Source organism: Hippocampus bargibanti, linkage group LG04 (genome assembly GCF_051943395.1).
Source record: "Hippocampus bargibanti isolate YZ-2025 linkage group LG04, ASM5194339v1, whole genome shotgun sequence".
Classification (NCBI taxonomy): domain Eukaryota; kingdom Metazoa; phylum Chordata; class Actinopteri; order Syngnathiformes; family Syngnathidae; genus Hippocampus; species Hippocampus bargibanti.
Window position 1 is genome coordinate 17,382,255 of NC_142737.1, and position 21,005 is coordinate 17,403,259.

The 21,005-nt window shown below is 42.1% G+C and overlaps 1 protein-coding gene across 3 annotated transcripts in view; it reads right to left on the bottom strand.

Annotated features, from left to right (window-relative positions):
- The window catches only part of smtnb (smoothelin b), a 57,891-nt gene extending 37,210 nt beyond the window's left edge, over nt 1-20,681 (bottom strand). Inside the window, exon 1 of one of the 3 annotated variants that reach the window (XR_016114710.1) lies at nt 20,324-20,680. Coding sequence is in view for 2 of the 3 variants with exons in the window: in XM_088994456.1 (XP_088850582.1) it covers nt 20,324-20,383 (60 nt within the window). In the remaining variant the exon portion in view is untranslated. Of the gene's footprint in view, nt 1-20,323 lie in introns of all 3 variants that reach the window. The other 2 variants (XM_088994456.1, XM_088994458.1) reach the window with 2 other exon arrangements.
- Nucleotides 20,682-21,005: the final 324 nt, after the last annotated feature.

Below are 21,005 nucleotides of genomic sequence, written 5' to 3' on the forward strand. Positions count from 1 at the left end.
GAGGCAATAAGGAGACAGATTGGGTTGAATGCATCTGGATTGGTTGCAGCATTTGAATTTGACACATTTCCTTGGCACAAAGCCAGCAGCTGCAACGTTTTTTCCTTTGAGTATTTGAAGGAGAGCAAAGGTGTGTGTGTGTGTGTGGGGGGGGGGGGGGGGGGTCTCCAAGCCCTGTAACGTAATGAGTGACCATGACGACAGCAAATAAAACACTCCAGACAGAGCACGTGCCAACAAAAACAAAAGTAGCCGTTAAAGAAACAGAGGGTGACATGAGTGCAGGCGCATACAGTGGCCTTCACACAGTGAAGAACAGCAGTGTGTCACAGGAAATATGAGAGGAAAAGTGTGGTTACAGGGAAGCAACACCTTAGGGCCAATGACTAAGCCTGGAGGCATATTTCACCATAATACTGTCTGTATGCATTGAAAACATTCGCTGCATGAACTGGAGAGTAGCCGTTACTCACATACAGAACTGCTTTTCACACCACACTGTTTGCCAGCAGACGTGTGAGTCAGAGCTTGCAGGCACGCATATGCGCACAAGTTACAGGTAGGTCTGATCTTTTAACAATCTGAGCTATTTGTCAGCTCTTAAAAAAACTCACACACCTACTAATCCTAGAGTGGAAGTCACCTGCCCAGATAGTAGGATGTTGGCAAACAGGACGGTGAAGGTGTGTGACTCATAGAATGTCATACACAAACTGGGTAGATAATTGCAGATGATATTACAGACTAATAACAGTGTCTGCTTTAGATTATTGCATTACTCCGAGAATAAACCAGAAAGGCAGGATGTGATGTGACAGGACTCAAATAAGATACTAGTCTAATTAATGTTCTAATGATAGAAGGCCACAATGTAACACCTCCGAATGTCTGACCGAGCAGCTCAATCATTCACGGTCAATTAAAAGTCCTTGGTGGTTTACTTTAATCTCACCCATCTGACAAAATGCTCCTGCGCTCCAACCTTTGTACTCATTTACACTACATGCCACAAAATGAAGGGAGTTTCAATGCCTACAAGGTCAGTTTAGGTTACTATGTGAAAAGTAAAACATGGTCAAAAGTAGGCTATACTTTAAGTTTCTCAGGTGTAAATAATACCAGAATGGTACTACTTTGTAGGTCCACGATTTACATTTTAATGACTACCTGCTGGCAGAAGAACTGAGCACTCAGCTCAGTTACTGTACAAATATACAGCAAGCGGTTTACCAGTTGAGCTTTCCCAAAAGCACATCCCTCGTGTCTACACCTTTCATTATCCCTTGACCTGCCTCTGCTAAATGGAAATGATGCTACTATTGCTGTAGCTTTGTATGTCTGTGAGATACGTGCAAAATCGACAAGCAGAGTTTAATTAAATTTAGTGGAAAGGTGTAGTAGGGTAGACCTCAAATTTAATGTATGACAAATATATTTTAAAATGACAGTGTTTAATTAAATCATGTCTAAAAAGTTAGATGGCCCCTAAATTGTACAATTTCATTTCACACCAAAACATCTTGTACAAGTACTCTTATTGTCTTCAGTTTTGTGTGGTTAATTAGCGATGCCACCAAAGAATGGGATTGGTTAGAGATTTCTAAAATGATCACGATATAACCCCCAATAAGTCGTCAAAAAGAGGTACATAATCTCTCCTTAGTGCTCAGCGTTGAATAAGCCCAAAAAAAAAATCAAGGAATAATAAGAGAAGAAGAATGGAAAGTAACGAAAGAAAGCCGGTTATATTCTGTTTGTACAGCGACCACACAATTTTAATGTTGCCCCCTGGGTTCCCTGTCCCTGCAATTAAGTGAGCAGCACAACGTCTTGGTCTCTTGCAGCATAATTTGCTTCACCACAAGGAGGATAAGGTACTTGCGGCCGATAACTGAAACACTCAGACTATTTGTTGTGTCCGGAGGAATGAGAGATGAGAGTTGCTTTGTCAACGTGTTTATTGTGCCACCATCTTAGTCTACCTGCGGTCGTGACGTCACCGCTGCTTTACGACCTGTCGCAACATTCTGTAGCAGTGTGACATATGCTACATTTACCCCCCTCCCTGAAGGAACCAAAAACACTCTGTAACAAGGGAAACCGGGTAGACTGCCGGTTTCCCTGCTCAGCCGTGTGGGTTATTCTGCCACGCGATAGGCTAAGCACTGGCTAGGGTCTGAACATTCAAAATCGGTGATAATTGTCCAAATACCGAGGGCAAAGGCGAACGCGAGCTGGCCGAGGCTCTGGCCCCACAGGCACGGCTGGTTCACCACACTCTTCGAGGCGTCCCATCGGTGTTCTCTGATGTGTGACAGGACGTTAGTAGTCTTTGCCGTAGAAGTCGTTCGAGGGGGTCGGTGCCGCCACTGTCCTTAGGCGGCTGGCATGCCAACGGGACCCGTCAGCCAGACAGAAGGTGGTCGGTCCCAGTTGGGCGGTAATCTGGACTGGTGCTGTCCAGAATGAGTCCAATTTGTGAGAGCAGCACAGCCGGCGAATGCGGACCCAGTCCGACACAGTAAGTGTGCGTTGCTTCGTCCGGCGCTTCTCGTTGGGCCCTCTGCTGGCTGAGGAAGAGTAGGGCAGGCCGTCTGCTTGGTTGGAGCTTTCTCCACCGCCGTTGGCCTGGGGGTGAATTGTGGCACCCGCATTGTCAGAGATAGAAAAGCCGAGTGCACAAAACAAGTCCAAGCCCAAGAGGTTGGCGCCATGACGGGATATTTGGAAGGTGAAGGGGGGGGGAGAGTCCTCGAGCCATAGCGCACTGTGAAGGTGGCAGTGCCCACCATACCAATCTTAGTTTGGCCATAGCCAAACAAGTCCTCAGCGTTGGCCTCGATCTGGAGATGAGGAAATAGCCGTCGAACTGTGGACACGTTCAACAGTGACCTGGAGGCTGCCGTGTCGAGCAGGAGTGGTAAGCTCACTCCATCCAGTTCCACTGTGCACCACTTGAATGGCTTGGCGCGCGAGCCCACGCAGTGGATGGTGGTTCGCCTCGGCTGGTCTGGTGAGCGGCGTGGCGGGTATGTTGACGTGGGAGCAGAGCGGCACATCCTGGCGAAGTGGTTCCTCCTTCCGCAGTGCTGGCGTCTCTGTCCAATGGCTTTGCAAGTTGGCGCGCGTGTGGGGTGCCAGGCAGACCCACAGTTGGCACAAGGTCTGCGTGTGTTGGCCCGTTGATGTCTGACGACATTTATCTCGGTACGGTCATAGGTGAAGGTGGGAGCAGAGCGGCACATCCTTGCGAAATGATTCATCTTCCCGCAGCGTTGGCATCGTTGTCCGGTGGCTCTGCAAGTGGGCGCACGTGTGGGATGCGAGGCTGACCCACAGTTGGCACAAGGCGTGCGTGCATCGGCCCCTTGACGTCTGGCCACATTTATCTCGGCACCGTCGTATGTAGCGGTGGAGTCGTAGGTGAAGGTGGCGTCTGGGAGTGGAGGGGTTGGAGCAACAATCTGTGCCAACGCGGGAGAGTGTGAAGGTGTGGGTGGGTTCACAAACCGAGCCGTTAATTGTGCTGCGTTCTCCAATTGAAACGCCATTTCCACAGCCTTCGATAGTGGGAGGTCGTCAGGGGACAATAACAGTTTCTCCCGCAGTTTGGGATCAATCGTGTGCTCGGCGAGTTGATCCCTAATCATTTCCTCCTCCAAGCGGCCGAATTTACAGAGGCCCGCTAAACACCGCAAGTCGGCAACTTAGTGGTGTACCGACTCGCCTGTTCGTTGCCGTCGTGGACGGAAGGCAACCCGCCGGACAATCACGCCCTGAGGTGGGGCGAAATGTCGGGCCAATAAAGTGACACAATCCCCGTATGTCTTCGCGGGTCCAAGAGAGCGAAAAATGCGCTGCCCCTCACTACCTAAACTGTATATTAGCATAGCCGTTCGGCGTGCTTCGCTTGCCTCGTTTAGTCCGGTCGCCGTCAGATACGTCGTAAACGAGTCATACCAGCGGGACCACGGGACTGGTGGCTCACCGGGGAGCGCGAGAAACGAGGGTAGGGGAGCTGTGTAGAAGTCCATCTTCGTCGCCAATGTTGTGTCCGGAGGAATGAGAGAGGAGAGTTGCTTTGTCAACGTGTTTATTGTGCCACCATCTTAGTCTACCTGCGGTCGTGACGTCACCGCTGCTTTACGACCTGTCGCAACATTCTGTAGCAGTGTGACATATGCTACACTATTTATCAGATAAAACTCCCAGGAAGGACAATATGATCCCTATGGCCAACTCTAGACTGTTTGGCTCCTAGTTTGTGCACATACAAAGCGCTGTTCCCGTTGTGTTTGCAGCTCCAATGCCACTCATTAATTTGTGAAATATGATGCATTAAAGACCGCACAGAAACACGCATGCATCCAACACGCCAGCACACAGGTGCTCGAGTATCAGAACAGATTGGGGTTAGAGAGCATTCAGGCAGCAGATGGGATCAGAGTTTTAGCTATTTGGTGTCAAGACTGAGTTTTGCCTTATAAGGACAAAGGATACTCCTTCTGGCAATGCTGGAGTGAGTAACCAGCTTCCATTGTAGACGCTGTTAAAATGTAAACATTTAGATGAGCTCTTTCAAGAAAAAATAAAATGCCATACATAACACAATTTCTCTCAAAGTGAGGTCAAATACAACTCCTAAGTAAATTTCTTATTTTTGTAAAAACTCAGGATGACAATGAGTATAGACCAGGGGTGGGCAAACTTTTTGACTCGCGGGCCGCATTGGGTTCTAAAATTTGACAGAGGGGCCGGGCCAGGAGCATTTGGAGGGAGTGTTTGGGCCGGAAATACTCCGAACAAGTTATGTCCATAATTTATAAAATCACTTCAAATGACTTCGACTGAGCGTATTTTACAAAGATTCCACAGCATATAGCTATAGTTTACGTTTTAAGACTTGCGCTGAATATATGAAGTCTTGTTTTCGAGTTGATGACGATCCCCATGTGACGTCACGTTTGGACCGCCCTGACCGAGAAAGCGACATACAATGCATTTTGGGTACTTTGTTTAGTCTGAAAACTTCGTGTTAATCCGTGTTGATGGCGAAATTAGAAGGAAAACACATAAATAACGCCATGGTGAATCGTTGTGTGTTGCACCAAGACAACTATTTGATATTCGCTGACAAATTCCCAGCTGACAAATCAGCCCATTTCCAACGGAGCTTGGGCGCAATCTTCTGCTTTTTCTGGGTGCTACATTGCTGTCATTGACGGCTCGAATTGATATGGGAGGACTCCTAGAATCAATTGCAAACATTTATGCTTTCCTCTTCAGAAGAACAAGAACAAGAAAACATCTTCTCCGAATCTGAAGCCATTGTTTTGATTCTCGAGCAACCTTCTGAAACTGGCCATTTCCGGATTCATTTTGAAGTCATTTTTATTGGTGTTTTTCATTTAACTAAAAATATCAGCCTGCCTGATTTGGGTATTTTAGATGCTATAAAACGTTTTTCTGATGTCAGTGGGAAACAAAAACAAAAAATGGTGCCGGTTGTCCTTTAAATGTAGTATGTACAAACCTCATAGCACAGTAAAAACACTACAACCCAATTTATTAACTGTCTTTCAAATGTGAAAAATATCCCTGATCAGTTAATAAATTTGTCTCAAGGAATATGCAAGATATGGCATTTACAAACTATTTCGCAGATACTTGGAGGAGGAAATGGAAATAGATTAAAATAACATATGCACTGTGATTTATCAAGATTGCGTCTGTTTTTAAGTTTCCATCGAAGGGGCAAAGAAATCAACATTTATTGAAAAATGGAATCACTTTCAACATTCAAAACATATTATTACACAACGAAATATTCAAGCTCAATAATACCTACTTGTGTTAAATTCCGCCAAATCATAGATGGTTTGTCCTGACCGCGCGCTCAACAAACTCCTCACTGACGCTCTCGCCTTCACGCGCTAACAAAACACGTGTACCGTCGCCGAGCACACAAACATAGACTACCTGCAGTTGAAATTTGCATACTCGGCTCGGCAGCCAATCAGAAGCCTGCTTCTTTCTTCCGGACTTTCGCAAGCGTTACAAAGTCGTGCAATTGCATGTCATTTTCCAAAATAGATGCACAGAACCTCAAACTAGAAGAAAGATTCAAAAGAAGCTAACAACATATGTGACGCTACAAAACGTAAATTTACATTAAACCGTGACTGTAAAGTGTACGTGAGACTTATGAAAGGGGCTTAGTGGCTCGTAGGAATCAATGCAAACGTTGCATTGTGCACCACAATGACAATCGACTACTGTAGCAAAATTTACAGCCATACCCATTTGCCGTAAATTAAGCAAGGTAGCATTTGTAGTTGGTGCATTCTTGATTTTAAAAAAAACTTTATACTTTGTGACAATGTTTCTTAATGGGATTGGTCTCATTTTGCTTCAAGTTGGGAAAAATGGGGCAGGCAACTTTTCAGTTATCTGCCCTGTTGTTCGCTAGCTTTTTGTCATGAGTTTTAGACACTGTTTGTACTATAATTTGGGCAAGTTCGGCGGGCCGGATTGAAAAGCCTAACGGGCCGTATGTGGCCCGCGGGCCGTAGTTTGCCCATGCCTGGTATAGACAGACCCTAGCACACCCTGTGAAAAAGGGAAACGTAGTCAGGATACAAGAAAGCTTTGCAAGGCAATCTGTTTCTACGAAGAGGGAGTTTAGGTCACTTCACAGCTGGAAGACCAACAAAGACATGAACTTGATTCAAGGTTGAACTACATTCTCACGCAGGGCCCACTTGTATGGGAACAAGACTGAACACGGACTGCCAATGACTTTAACGTGAAAAGAAGAAAGATTAATATACATGTGTCAACATGTTCGCTTTGACTGAAGCTAAACATGCAGGGAAGTTAAACTTTCAAGCATAAGTAAATGACAGGAAAGACAGAGATAAGGGAAAAACACTGTCACTCTTTCCTGTCCACAGAGCAGAAACAAAGTCGGTGGGGGTGGAGAATATAGGACATACAGTAATTAATATTCTACTGAAGATCAGATTAATACACTGAAAAGAATATTTCAACTCATGTGATACAAATGTTTTGTGTTTAAAGCATCCCTGTAGGTACACAGCACACGAAAAACATACAACAGTATCAGAGGAAAACAATGGACTCCAAAATAGGCTTGGCCGAAAAAGAAACATATTCCTGTTTCCAAATGGTGCATTCCATTTCGCATTCATTTTTTGAGTCCAGTGAAACGAGAGTCTGAACACACAACAGTGACACGTACAGACAACATTCTGTTCATTCTCAAATTGATCAACTCATCATACTCTATTACAAATACATGGATGCTGTGAATACACTTATCAATGTATTTAGTTTGAATGCTGTACTTTAAAATGGTTTAAGGACTGTGTGCCAAGTGAGGAGTCTTTCGTCTCTCGTTAGACACCAAGCAGAAAATTCTGATGGAGGTTGTTTAATATTTCCAGATAAGACACATTTTTCCCGAGTGGTCAGCATATGGGAAATACTGTAGTGAGACACTGCTGAGAGGAGGAGGACCTTCGAGGGTGGGGGTGTATGCCGGTTTCTGCTGAATGTGATTCTCCATCAGCAGAAAAACAAATTCTGAGCCTAAACAGATGCAAGCTGACTCAACTTTAATAAGAGCAGTGAAATGTGTGCCATTGAGCAGATGAGCTATGTGCGATGCATCTCCAAACACTCTTAGCCACAGGTGTCAAAGTCAAGGCCCACGGGCCAAATCCGGCCCACCACATCATTTTTTTCGGCCCGCGAAAGCAAATCAAACTTGTTAAATTCCATGATGATTGGTAAAATCTGAGCCAAAATGTCATATTTTTGGATTTCAACCACAATAAAAGTCATTATTCTTGACTTCAGATTTGAAAATGAGTTATTCATTAATTTGCTGTGTGCTCTATATGTAATATTTGAAGGGATTTAAACATTCTAATGGGTTCCCCAAATTCATAACGGCCCTCGAGAGGAAACCATAACTACATTGTGGCCCGCGGCAAAAAATGACTTTGACACCCCTGCTCTTAGCCAAACACTCTTAGCCTTAAAGTATTCACAACAGCGAGCTGAAAGGCCAAACATCAACATCCTCTTGATGACTTCAGCAAGATGTGAGGAAATGACTCTTTCCTCAGGGATTTAATCAAGAAACCAACATTCATCTGTGCCTCTAATTTATTTTAGAATCATCTCCGTACTTGGCTCAATTTTGAGGTACCACAATCAACAAATGCCATAATTATTCTACTTCTATGTGACAACCAAGTAAAAATGGAATTTGATTCTCATGTTTTCATGGAAAAAATATTACAGACGTTAAAACATTCCCTGATGACAAGGTCTTTTAAGACACAAGACTCATGCCAGGCCTGTTGTTAGAGAGACACAATCACGCGGATTGCTTGTTGTCAATGGTCTTACCTGAAACTATGGTCATAGCTGCAATTACAGAATTTGACGTATGCAAATAATGCAACTCAGGTGGATGTAATAACCTGGTCCACACAGCTGAGTTGTTTTGCATTAAAAAAATCAATAGTCAAAATGAATCATACGGCCAGAATTATCCATTTTTTCATTTACAAGATAAATGTATTTTTTTAAATTCTTTTTAGGAAAATTACCTTTCATTTTCACTTTTATCATTTTGTTTTAGGAGATATAAGTGAATAGCTACTCTCAAAATGCCCCCTTCAAGTCAGTTATAGAGATATACCCAAGACTTATGACGCTATAGTTGTTCATTCATATTTTATATACATTGCTAGCTAATGATTTCCACAATGGGGATTCATCAGCATAGAAATGTATATGAACATGTCAACTTATACCCACTACAACCCCTAAAACATCATTGATTTAAGATAATGAGGAAATAAGCATCTTAGATGCATTTTGTCTCATGTCAGATTTGCTTTCTTTGATAAGATACGAAAAGAATGCTTTCCGACAGGTGAATTGTTCATAAGTCATTGTTACATTTCAATTTATGTGCTGAATTTTTCAAGGTACAACTTTGAAATTTCAACAAGATGACCTCTCAGGATTGTTGCGCAGCTGCATTTCTGAGCTTGTCTCACTGGAACATCCCACTTGCACTCCGACACAGAGCTGAATCAACCTGCTTCGGCATGAACGGCCGAGTAGAGGGTGACCGCGATGCAAGCTCTTTGATTACCTGGGAGGCATGCGTGTGCAACACGAAGCCCCTTGTCTTGCCAGTAATCAACTGAGGATTTGAACAATGGCTCTAAATCAGTGGTTCTTAAACTGGGTTCGATCGAACCCTAGGGGTTCGGTGAGTCGGTCTCAGGGGTTTGGTGGATCCTCCGCCGCAGAGGTCCAACCCTCAGACTAGTCTGCAGTTAGTGGGCACAGTCATTGACAGAAAGGTTCGGCGAATGAGCATATGAAACTGGTGAGGTTCGGTGCCTCCAACAAGATTAGGAACCACTGCTCTAAATGAATATTCAATTATTTAAATAGTAATTTGACAATTGATGAATTTTGTCCCCTCTAGCTGAAAACATTGAACAGAAACTCAGAGTTCACTACAACACGATGACAAGATGTGTGCATCACAATGCATAAGGAAGGATTGTCGGACAGCATTGAAAGACCTTTTAGACAAGTAACCGCAATGTGTGCGGTTAGGCAGACCTGTAATTCACTTACTCAAAGAATGTAATCACATTATCCCACCAACAGAATATCCATGTCCGGAATATTTATTTGGGCAACTACGTGTGTAATTGCCACATTATTCCATTATGGAACAATGATACTGCTATAATAAAAACACTGCACCTCATATTAATGAGCAACTTTTGAGAATGACTAAACAAATGGAAAATGAACTGAACTTAAAATCAACCCCAGACTGAGAGGAAACAGCATCGGGGGGAGGCGGGGTGCATTGTTTGAGTGCAATAAACTCTAAGTCCAAAATTAAATATAGACTAAGGCTTACAAGACGGAAACTAAATATGACCATTTATAGTTGGATTCACAAAAAGAGGTTTCCTGTTTAATCCCCCTTGCAAAAAAACAAGTTCTTATGTCTGTGCGCGCACATCTCTCTCTCTCTCTCTCTCTCTCTCTATTATATATATATATATATATATAGTAAAGTCTCGTTATATCGATATTCTCGGGAGTCCGAAAAAAATATCGATATAACCGGGACTATCGATATATCCGACCCTGCGCGCATGTAATTTTCATAGAAATAGTATCCTAATAAGCGGTACTATCGATATAACCGAGATATATATATATATATATATATATATATATATATATATATATATATATATATATATATATCCTATCCATTCTCCACCGTTCCTCTGGGGTCGGGTCGGACAGCATCTTTAGTAGGGGAGCGCAGATAGGTTGGACAGTCGTTGCCCTGGCATGTTTCTAAAAACCTGTCGGACAATTTAAAACACAACACAGAGGGCTAAAATATCAGTGAGTAAATATAATCACATTTATTGAAACAAAGCTAAAATGGGTTATTGTTGTTTCCATGTTGACATGGCATGTTACATAAAACTGCACAATTTGGCTGATTTATTGCTCCCCACTGATGAAGCTGAGAATTTTCAACACGTCTCTTGGGAGGACTACATTAGCTGAAAAGCAAACTCATTCTTCCACTCTCACTGTGACCACTGAAAAGCACAAAGGTCCAGAGGGTCATAAAATAAAAGGGGGAGAGGTCCTGTATATCATGGAGGCCTGATCACAGCGCAAAGCTCCAACATCTTAAACACACAAATTTTTCCAGATCACCAGGGAGAAGGGACACTCACATGGCTGGTAGGAATAATTACAAATCAATGTGCCAGACAATCCAGCGTGGGACATCAACTGGGCAGGCGCCATGCCCAGAAAGAACCCCTGTGGTGGCCGTGTGTTTTCCAAATCGAGTGCGTTAATAACAAGCAGGAAGAGGAAAATCATTCCCCATTCCTTTGGTGTTGTAAGGCAGGTTTGAAGAGGTAATGAGAGAACAGAGCCACTGCCAGATTCCACACACTGTAAACCACCTGCTCGCCCTTCAGCTTTGACTTACCACATATACTTTTCAAAAAGTGCATACACATTATTGATAGTCTCCATTCTTCAAGGTGCAGAATCTCACAAAATATTTTTTCTTTATGTTCAGGTATTTTGTCAACATAAACAAATGCGTAACGTAAACAAATATAGGCTCCCCATTTTAGAACAGTGACTCTTTGGAGAACTGCTAAAATGCACCCCCCCCCCCCCCCCTCAGTCATTGCCCTTTACAGCTCCCCCCCCCCCAAAGATTTTAATACAAAGAATTTCCATTTATAGTCACTATTCTGGGAGTTTATTTTTCAAGATTGTTTTAATGTGTGCGTTTGCATGCATTTGTGAAGACATCAAAGACGAGAGCAGAGGACAGCACATCAAGCGCTCACTGCTGTGTAACTTCCCTGTGACACAGGTTGTTCATGGCTTTGATGAACACCAGAGGCAGTGCGTTGTTGACATTTACAGGGATATATTTATGGTTACAGAAAGCAGCAAAGTCTGTTCTCTGCATATTTTTCCGACTGATGTAATAATACACCCTTCAAATCCACAAGGGTGCTATTTGTTAATATATACTAGAACTCCCAAAACAGTTCTCAAGGTTTGATGTGTTACTACTCTATTAATTTAGATTACATGAGATGTTCCTCGCCTTTTAACTTTTCCTATATCAGTCCTATTTATTATAAACAAATAAATGAAAAAATAAATAGACATTTTTTTATGAGTCATTGTTCCTGGGACAATTTCCTGTGCAATTTTCGGACGTGGCATTGATTGATTCCTCTCCCTGGGTGAGACATATATTTATTTATTTATTTATTTAACATTTTAAGGTACAACCACAGGCATCTGTCCAGAGTGGTGGGAAAAAAACACCACTTAAAACTGCCCATGTGGTTGAGTACACAGTACCTTAAGGAGATTTAGTTTGAGCTCCGCCAGTAATTCTGCCATCCAGATGGATGGCCACACACATGCTGCGCAATTCCTATACAAACTGGGATAGCAGCTGGTTATTTTTTGGTGGACATTCAAATAATTACGACCGAGCCAGAAGAAAAATGTTGGTTGCCATGGAGGGGATTAGATGCACGAATAAAAGGCAGCCAGTTCTCTGAATAGATGAGTGGCGATGGGATTAGCGGCTTTAGAGAGGCCGCCATATGACCTTCTGACCGCTTAGTTCATCAAGTACAACACAGGATGGAAGCATGTTCTCATTAATCGCCCCTCCACCAAGAACTTGATTGAGACTACTGAAACGCATCCAAACCGAGATGAAGTTGAAAAATGCTTCACAACAAAGTAGACACCAATTACTGCTAATTTTTGGGCGGTCTTGATTAACAGAGACCACTTTGATCACACCGTTTGTACCTTTCTACTCTGGCAACATCATGTGACTGTAGCATGAGCTATGTTAAAACTGAACAACAGTCCCAGCGGGATTGTGGAGGCGCGCGAGTGGAAAATACGGACTCCTCCCTCTGTCACCACAAACATGTTCAATGAGAACATGGGATCTTGTTAGTTACATTTGACAGAGCGTACAATGATGGAGGATTTGACTCATTGAGGAAATCTGTCCATGATTAGCTCTGCATCAAACATTGAGGATTTTCACATCCGCCTGATTTCATTGTTTTGCTCTCACTCTGGACTTTCTCACTGGTATAAGTGACTATTCAGGAAAACTTTATTCCTCTTATGAATGCAGAGCTCTCTTTGGACTAAATCCAGCATTCCGTCCCCATTCATTTACTGCACCGCTTATCCCCGCTGACTTCAGGTGAAAACCAAACGACACCATGGGCTGGCTGCCAGTACATCGCAGGGCACATTCACAGACAGTTGGGCAGTTTCAGTTGCATTCATAAGTGGGTCAGTCAATAAGTGGGAACTGAACCCCTGATTCTAGCACAGAAGTCAGGCAATTAAACCACTGCATCATAAGGGACTATAAACCCGACTCTCCATGCAAAATTCTCTGGTGAGAAAGTCAAACTTTGTCCTCATTACTCCCGCAGCTCTGCCATTTGCTTTTTTTGAACAAACTCATAAATTAGGATGATTAAAGCTCCCAAGACTTTAATTACAGCTATTACACTAAAAACGGGGAAAGATGGTTGTCCATACACTAATTTATGAGCAACACAGCGAGATGATTACAGCTGGGAATAGTAACACGATAGTCAGAAAAGTCAAGAGAACATTTTTATCTTTTGTTCCAGAGTAAACAAGTCTTTTCTCGTCTTACTTAGTGAGACCTTAACAGAGAAATAAAAAGCAGAGGTGTTTTTGCTTTTTAAGTCATTCTTGGAATAACAGGCTTTTGGGAGCAGTCTTTTTAAAGGACAACTGACATCACTTTTTTGTTTCCTAACTGACATCAGAAAAACGTTTTATAGCATCTAAAATACCCAAAACACGCAGTATGATATTTTTATTCAAATGCAAAACACCAATAAAAATGACTTAAAGTGTCCAAAATCTGAAAAAAATTGAGCTGCGAATTGGGCATTTTCAGAAAGTCCCACCCCCAGTTCGTGACATCACGCCAAGACGTCTTGCATTGCTGGAGAATCAAAACAATAGCTTCAGATTCGGAGAATATGCTTTCTTGTTACACATACTGTTATGAATATGATTCAAAAAGTTCTGAAGCGGAAAGCATACATGTTTGCAATCGATTAAAGAATTTATTCCGTGCCATTTTGAGGCAACATTAGGGGGAAATGTCTCACCCAAAAAGAGGCAGAAAATGGCCACCGAACTCCTGTAAAGAATTAATTAGCCCGCTTACACAGGCTGATAAATTTCTTCCATGGAGCTTGGACGCCCTCTTCTGGCTCTTTCTGGTGCAACACAAGGTTTTCAGACCAAACAAGCATTGATGTGATGGAAGGACTGCTAAATGTGTCCTTTTTTTCGGTCAGAGGCGTTCCTTCAGTGATGTCACGTACGGACTTGTCACCAACTCAAAAACAAGACTTCCGGAATATTCAGCACGAGTCTCAAAACGTAAAATATAGCTATATGCGGTGGCATCTTTGTAAAATACGCTCAGTAGAAGTCATTTGAAGCCATTTTAAATTATGGACACAACTTGTCCGGAGACGTCGGTTGTCCTTTAAAGGTGAACACACACGCAGCTATTTCTTGACTGTAGAAAGTCACAAACTAACCTTTGTGTGTCAACAATATCACTACACTTGCGTGCTGCAAGTGTAGTGATATTGTTGATATCCTTTATATACTCCTGCACAATCTAATGATATGCAGCTGAGCTGAAATTTCACCTGTAAAAAGATAATGCCCAGTTCAGATCGATATTTCAAAAATACGCTTGTGAGTCTTCTTCTTTTCCTTTCGGCTTTTTCCTTCAGGGGTCGCCACAGCGAATCAATGTCCCCCATTTAACCCGTTTAGTGTAGCAGTGTATTTGTATCCAATTTTGTTTCGACATTTTTGCAACATGATGAGGGTCTCAGACATCAAGCAAAGCCAGAAAATTCAAAATTGAATTCACGTACAAGTGGAACTCTCATCTTCTTCTTCTTTCGGCTTTTCCCATTAAGGGGTCGCCACAGCAAATCAGTGTCCTCCATCTTTAGAGGTTTGATCCGCATGTTTGTTTTGGCCAAGCTTTTACGTCGGATGCCCTTCCTGACACAACCCTCTGTATTTATCCGGGCTTGGGACTTATGTCACTTTGTGGCTACAGAACAAGCAACTCGCTCAGTAAAAGGCTGACGCAAAATGCAAAATGATATAAGGAAGGGAGCAATAAGACCTTAATCAACCCAGGTTGGGTTATGACAGAATTTTGTTTTACCACGCGATGATTATTTTTGCTGCTAAAGTCAAGATCAATGTTATCATCAACATGACTGCTAATATGTAATGACGAAAACGGAATCAAAAATATCTCAAAATTATATTGAACAATTTTTGTGTGTCCCGTACAAACTTTCTTGTATGCCATGGACATCTAAAAACTCTCATCTAATCGATTAATAGTGGCTCATCTCACAGCTCTAACTGAAATAGATAAACCACCATTAAAGTTTATTCACACTTTATCGATGAGAAGGTTTCTTCAGCCGTCATCTGTACAAAAGTGAAGGTTTCGGACGTTTCGCCTCCTATCCAAGAGGCTTCGTCAGCGAACTAAAGTCTGACTGGTCGTATCGGCCCCATTTATATATCCCTAATGTCCAGACCTGGTGGCGCCGGACACAGCTATGATAGGTCCCTACTCTCAGGTTGGGGGGGCGCGGGACCCCCCCCTGTGGCCCCACTGATTGTTCTTACATTTCTGACTAACGATTGGCCTATTACCCCCACTCCCCCCGGCATCACCTCATCAGCATAACGACCCTCATCAGCATTGCGCAAGTTGCCTAACCTGTTTTGCCTGAGCAGGCTATTGTATGAACGATCCAAATTGAACCTCACACCACCAGACCGGTTTAATGAAGGATTTTGTTGTTTTATAAGAATCGCCTCTTTTACCCCCCTTTCAAACCATCTATGTTCTTTCGCTAAGATTTTAACCTCATTGTCGTCAAATGAGTGGTTAGTAGCTTTTAGGTGCAAATGTACTGCCGATTGAGGCCCACTAGTATTATCCCTGCGATGTTGATAAAGTCTTTTTTTGAGAATTTGTTGAGTCTCCCCAATGTACTGCTCTTTACAATTTTCATTCTTACAATGTATGGAATAAACTACATTACTTTGTTTTTCATTTGGTAGCCTATCTTTTGGATGCACTAATTTTTGCCTTAACGTGTTTATCGGTTTGAAATAAGTAGGAATTTTATGTTGCCAAAGGACTCTTTGTAATTTTTCAGAAACTCCTGCAATGTACGGTACTGCTACTCCTCTCCTTTTAGAATCTTGAGAATTATTGGTTTCGTTCGCTATTCTTTCTTTCTGACATTTGTTGAATGACCACTGAGGGTACCCACAGTTAGTGAGTGCTCTCCTGATATGTTTTGACTCCTTTTCTCTACCTTCAGTGCTAGTTGGTATTAGTTTAGCCCTATGCTGGAGGGTTCTGATAACTCCTAGTTTATGTTGTAAAGGGTGGTTAGAGTCAAAAAGTAAGTATTGGTCAGTGTGCGTAGCCTTCCTAAAGACTTCTGTTTTTAGCGCTCTGTCCTCTTTTATAATTACTTTACAATCCAAGAAGGCTAGTTGGTTCTCTTGAATGTCCTCACGAGTAAATTTAATGTTGAAGTCTACAGAGTTGAGATGATCTGTGAAGGATTGAATTTCTTGTTTCTTAATTATGACAAAAGTATCGTCCACATATCTAAACCAGTGTCTAGGTTTTGTCCCTGGGAAGGATGTGAGGGCCTGTTTCTCCATCTCTTCCATGTACAGATTAGCCACTATGGGTGAAACTGGTGAGCCCATAGCACAACCATGGATTTGTTTATAAAATTTTTTCCCGAAATTGAAAATACGTAGTATTAAGGCAGATTCCTAATAATTGGCAGATGTGATCCGGTTTCAGTTTGGTTCTTTCATGCAGAGAAACATCCGCCAGCAGCCTCGTCCTCACCACTGAGACTGCTGCTGGGGTTGGGACAGATGTAAAGAGAGAAGTCACATCGTATGATGCCAAAGTTTCCTCAGGTTCCAATATGAGGTCTTTGATCCTCTCTACAAACCCTGTGGTGTTCTCTACGTGGTATTCTGTGTTACCAACCAACGGAGCTAAAATAGTTTTTAAATATTTGGCTACATTGTATGTAGAGGAGTCAATGCTACAAACAATGGGTCGGAGGGGGAACCCTTCTTTATGTATTTTTGGCAGGCCATAGATACATGGCGTGGCCTCTCCCGGGTATAATCTAAAATACATCTGTTTGTCTATATGTTTTCCTTTCTCTAGCTTTTGGAGACAGTCAATCATTTCTTTCTTGTATCTATTGGAAGGGTCCCTTTTTAGTTGCTCATACGTGTTAGAATCACTGATTAACCTATTTAATTTGTCTTCATAATCCAATGTGTTGAGCAGCACTGTGCATCTGCCCTTGTCTGCTGGCAAAATAGTAATATTTTTGTCTTTTTGTAGAGTAGTTAACGCCTTTCTCTCTTCTAATGTTATGTTGGACGGAGGAAGTTTGGCACTACTGAGAAGAGCTGATATTTTAATGCGTAGATCATCTGCCTCTGCATACGAAAGTTTGTTATTTTTAATAGCCGATTCAGTAGCTGTGATATAATCTATTGTAGGTATAATTTTAGGAGTCACTGAGAAATTTAAACCTTTGGTAAGTACCGCCTTTTCTGTCTCTGAGAGATCTCTGTCTGACAAATTTTTGATCCAATTCTCCCTTGCAAACTGTTCATACCTAATTTTACGCGTGTTTACCAGTAGCTGAGATTGTTTCAGTAAAAGTAATTTTTGAAATTTACCCTTTTGTCTCTCTTTGGTTTTGCTGTGGTGCCTCATATAACCGGATTTAGTAAATTCACACACTTCCTGATAGATTTTGTGGGTAAGATTAGTTTGTAATCGCTGATAATAAGTTTCTATTTCTGACTGTTTGTTTTTTATCTCTATGTTAAGTCTCCTAATTCGCAAATTTAGAATTTTCCTAGTATAATTTTGTTGCATTTTATCGGCTAAGTATCCGGGTTCCAGGGGTGCTTGCTTCAAGCATTTAGGAATTAACCGGCTCTGTCTACATCTAACCGTCGTTATGCTGATGAGGTGATGCCGGGGGGAGTGGGGGTAATAGGCCAATCGTTAGTCAGAAATGTAGGAACAATCAGTGGGGCCACAGGGGGGGGTCCCGCGCCCCCCCCCAACCTGAGAGTAGGGACCTATCATAGCTGTGTCCGGCGCCACCAGGTCTGGACATTAGGGATATATAAATGGGGCCGATACGACCAGTCAGACTTTAGTTCGCTGACGAAGCCTCTTGGATAGGAGGCGAAACGTCCGAAACCTTCACTTTTGTACAGATGACGGCTGAAGAAACCTTCTCATCGATGGACCACTCCTGTACGACTGAGAGCTTACACAGACGTATTCACACTTTATATTTGCATAAAACGAGCCTTTAAGAAAGAACCATTTACATGAGAAACAATATCCAAACACATAAAAAGCACTTGTAAAAATAACCTGAATAAATTTTCAATATTGAGCAAAAAATAAAAAATAAACCAATTGTTATTTTTTTATACCAGTATTGCTCAGCCCCTTTGACAGAGCATAAAATTTGACATTATTTTTGTGCTTACCTCCTTTTTCTGTGAAACATATATATTCATACATGTCCGGGAAGTGATTCTTGGCCAATTCAACTCAGTACAGGCAGCGGTAATTGACAAAAAAATTGAAAATTGAGTACAAAAGAGCAGTTAAATTATATTCAAGTTATAACTTAACAGTTAAGTACATTTTTAATTTTAAATTTAAAACAGATTCTTATTAGTTAAGTACATTACGTATTAGGGTGGCAGTTTGCCCCTGGATCAGATGATTGTGATGATGTCCATTAGGTCCGAAGGCAAAAGTTAAACAAATCACAGGTCAGCAATCATCCTGGAACAGATTGTGTTTCCTCCTCGGGCATTCAACTGAATTGTTGGGTGAATACCTCTGCCAGTGTCAGAAAGGTGAGCATTCTAGTCATTGTAAAGATAGAACTTCAACTTAAGTGTGTGTCATGGAACTAATGCTATTGTGGAGGTATGCCAAAATGTGGTTGGTGGGTATTATCAGTACAGTGTTAGAAAATAAAACAATTTCAAGGAAGTGGATTGGTTCTAAGACACTTAATTTGCCAATGTTACTCAATGGCAGTGTGTTGGGGGCAACCTGCTGCCTAAATATCTGTCACGTGGTTCAGGTGTCTTTTGGAAAAACAACACAAAAAAATGTCATGTTGCACCCTCTTCTGCTTGAAAATATGACTCAGGTAAATAATTCAGGACACGGCAACACCCAAATACACTTAATCAATACTCATGAATGACATTGTGTCTGAGAAGCAACAGCCCGAGGTGAAGTCACACAACAGTATTGTACTGTCCTAATTGATCAGTGTGATTACTCATCCATTGCACACAATGTGCAAACCTAAGAATGCAGAAATGCCTCGATTTCACATGACTAATCGACGAGACTACTGTACTACTATTGTAGACCAAATACATGAACACAGTTTACAAATGCAGCATGGTGCCTAACGGTTGGCATGTCTGCGTGACTGTTCTACGGCTTGAGGTTAAATCTTGGCTAGTCTACCAATGTGGAGCTTGATGTTCGGGTTGCGCGGGAATTTTCTACCAGTGTGGAGCTTGATGTTCGGGTGTGGTTTTTCTACATGTAAAATAGCTTCCAAAAACATGAATCTGCAGTCAACTTCAGACTAAATTGTTCACAAGTTTCCTATAAATGTGGGCTGCAACAGACGAGCTAAAAGTCAAGGTTGTAGCCTATTCAAGGCAAACTCGGCAGACATGCTCCAATTCCTCTGCAAACTTGGTTAGGAAACCCAAACATAAAAATTAATGGGTGTTTTACAAAGTTTAATCTCCTCTTCAGGATGCATCAAATTGCACCCATAAACGACAGTTAAAAATGTAAAAAAAATGCAATCTTGATACAGCAGCAACAATATTAAAACAATAACGACAAACAAATCTGCTGTTAATCTTTGGTTGGTATTGGTGATTGGCTGGAATGATTTTGACAGGCTGTTGTCAAACGATGAACTCGCATTGCTCCATTGGCTCACTTGCAATGAATTGCTCACAGTAAGGTTTATACTTGACGACATAAAATAAACTAACCCACAATGTTAGTTTAGTGGAATTTCTGACACTGAAGTCACTAGTTCCCAAAGACTGTGGCACACAGTCTTGCATGAAGAGCTCATCGAGTCTGCCACAGAATGACCTTATTGTATTAAATTGCTCCACTGAATAATTGATTACAAATAATGCATCTCTGATGACAGACCAACTAATTAAAAGCCCCTCCACAACATGACGATTAATTTGTGTATCAAATTGTGTGACTTTTTTTGTGTTTGTGGTGAAATTTTTATGATTTCAAACAGGTAGGTGCCTTGTCAGCATTAAAGTTTGCCTCACATCACAGCAACGTTTCCAAGTGAGGTGGCGGTGAGATTCAAGAGCTGAAGCTGTGATAAACAAGGGAATCCACCTTAATTGGCAGCGAGGGAAGACCCTCGTGTGTACTCACCAAAGCACGGAGGGAGGACTCGTCCAGGGCAGCGTAACTTTCCAGGGTCATTTTGGACATGTTGTCTTGTTATCACACTCTGGTGACGAGCGACACTCTCGGGCTTCAGTCAGGCTTCCTTCGGTGAAGACGTCTTGACTCCCGACGACGACGTTCCACCTGCTTCTACTTCCTCGCAGATTTCGATCAACTGTCTTTTATCACTTTTCTTCTTCTCTTTTTTTAGCCTGTGGGCAGTTTTATTTTATTTTTTTATTATTATTTTTTTTAATCGTGGAGGTATTCAAGTAGAAGACATTTTGCAGGTCAGTGTCCTGAATGAAAGCCGCCACACGCTCACACACCGGGAAACGTTGGCTGCTTTTTGAACTGCACAATCAGAGAACGACTATGTAGGTCCCGCCCCTCTCTGCGGCCAGCCGCTGCTCCTTGCGTTTATTTAAATTACACCACTTAGTGTGAATTATAACCGTGAAAACAACAACAAAAGGCTCAAACAAGTTACCTTGTTGAGCATTTATCCGATGTCCTACTTGTAGGCCGAATTGTCCATATACTACGATATTTGTTCCCATTTAACAGACAAGCAGAACCACTGCGGAATTTCATTCCTGCCTTCCACTTTATTTCTGTGCGTGAATGATTTAAGCACCGAAGGCCAGTAGAATGGCAGAGTCACTTA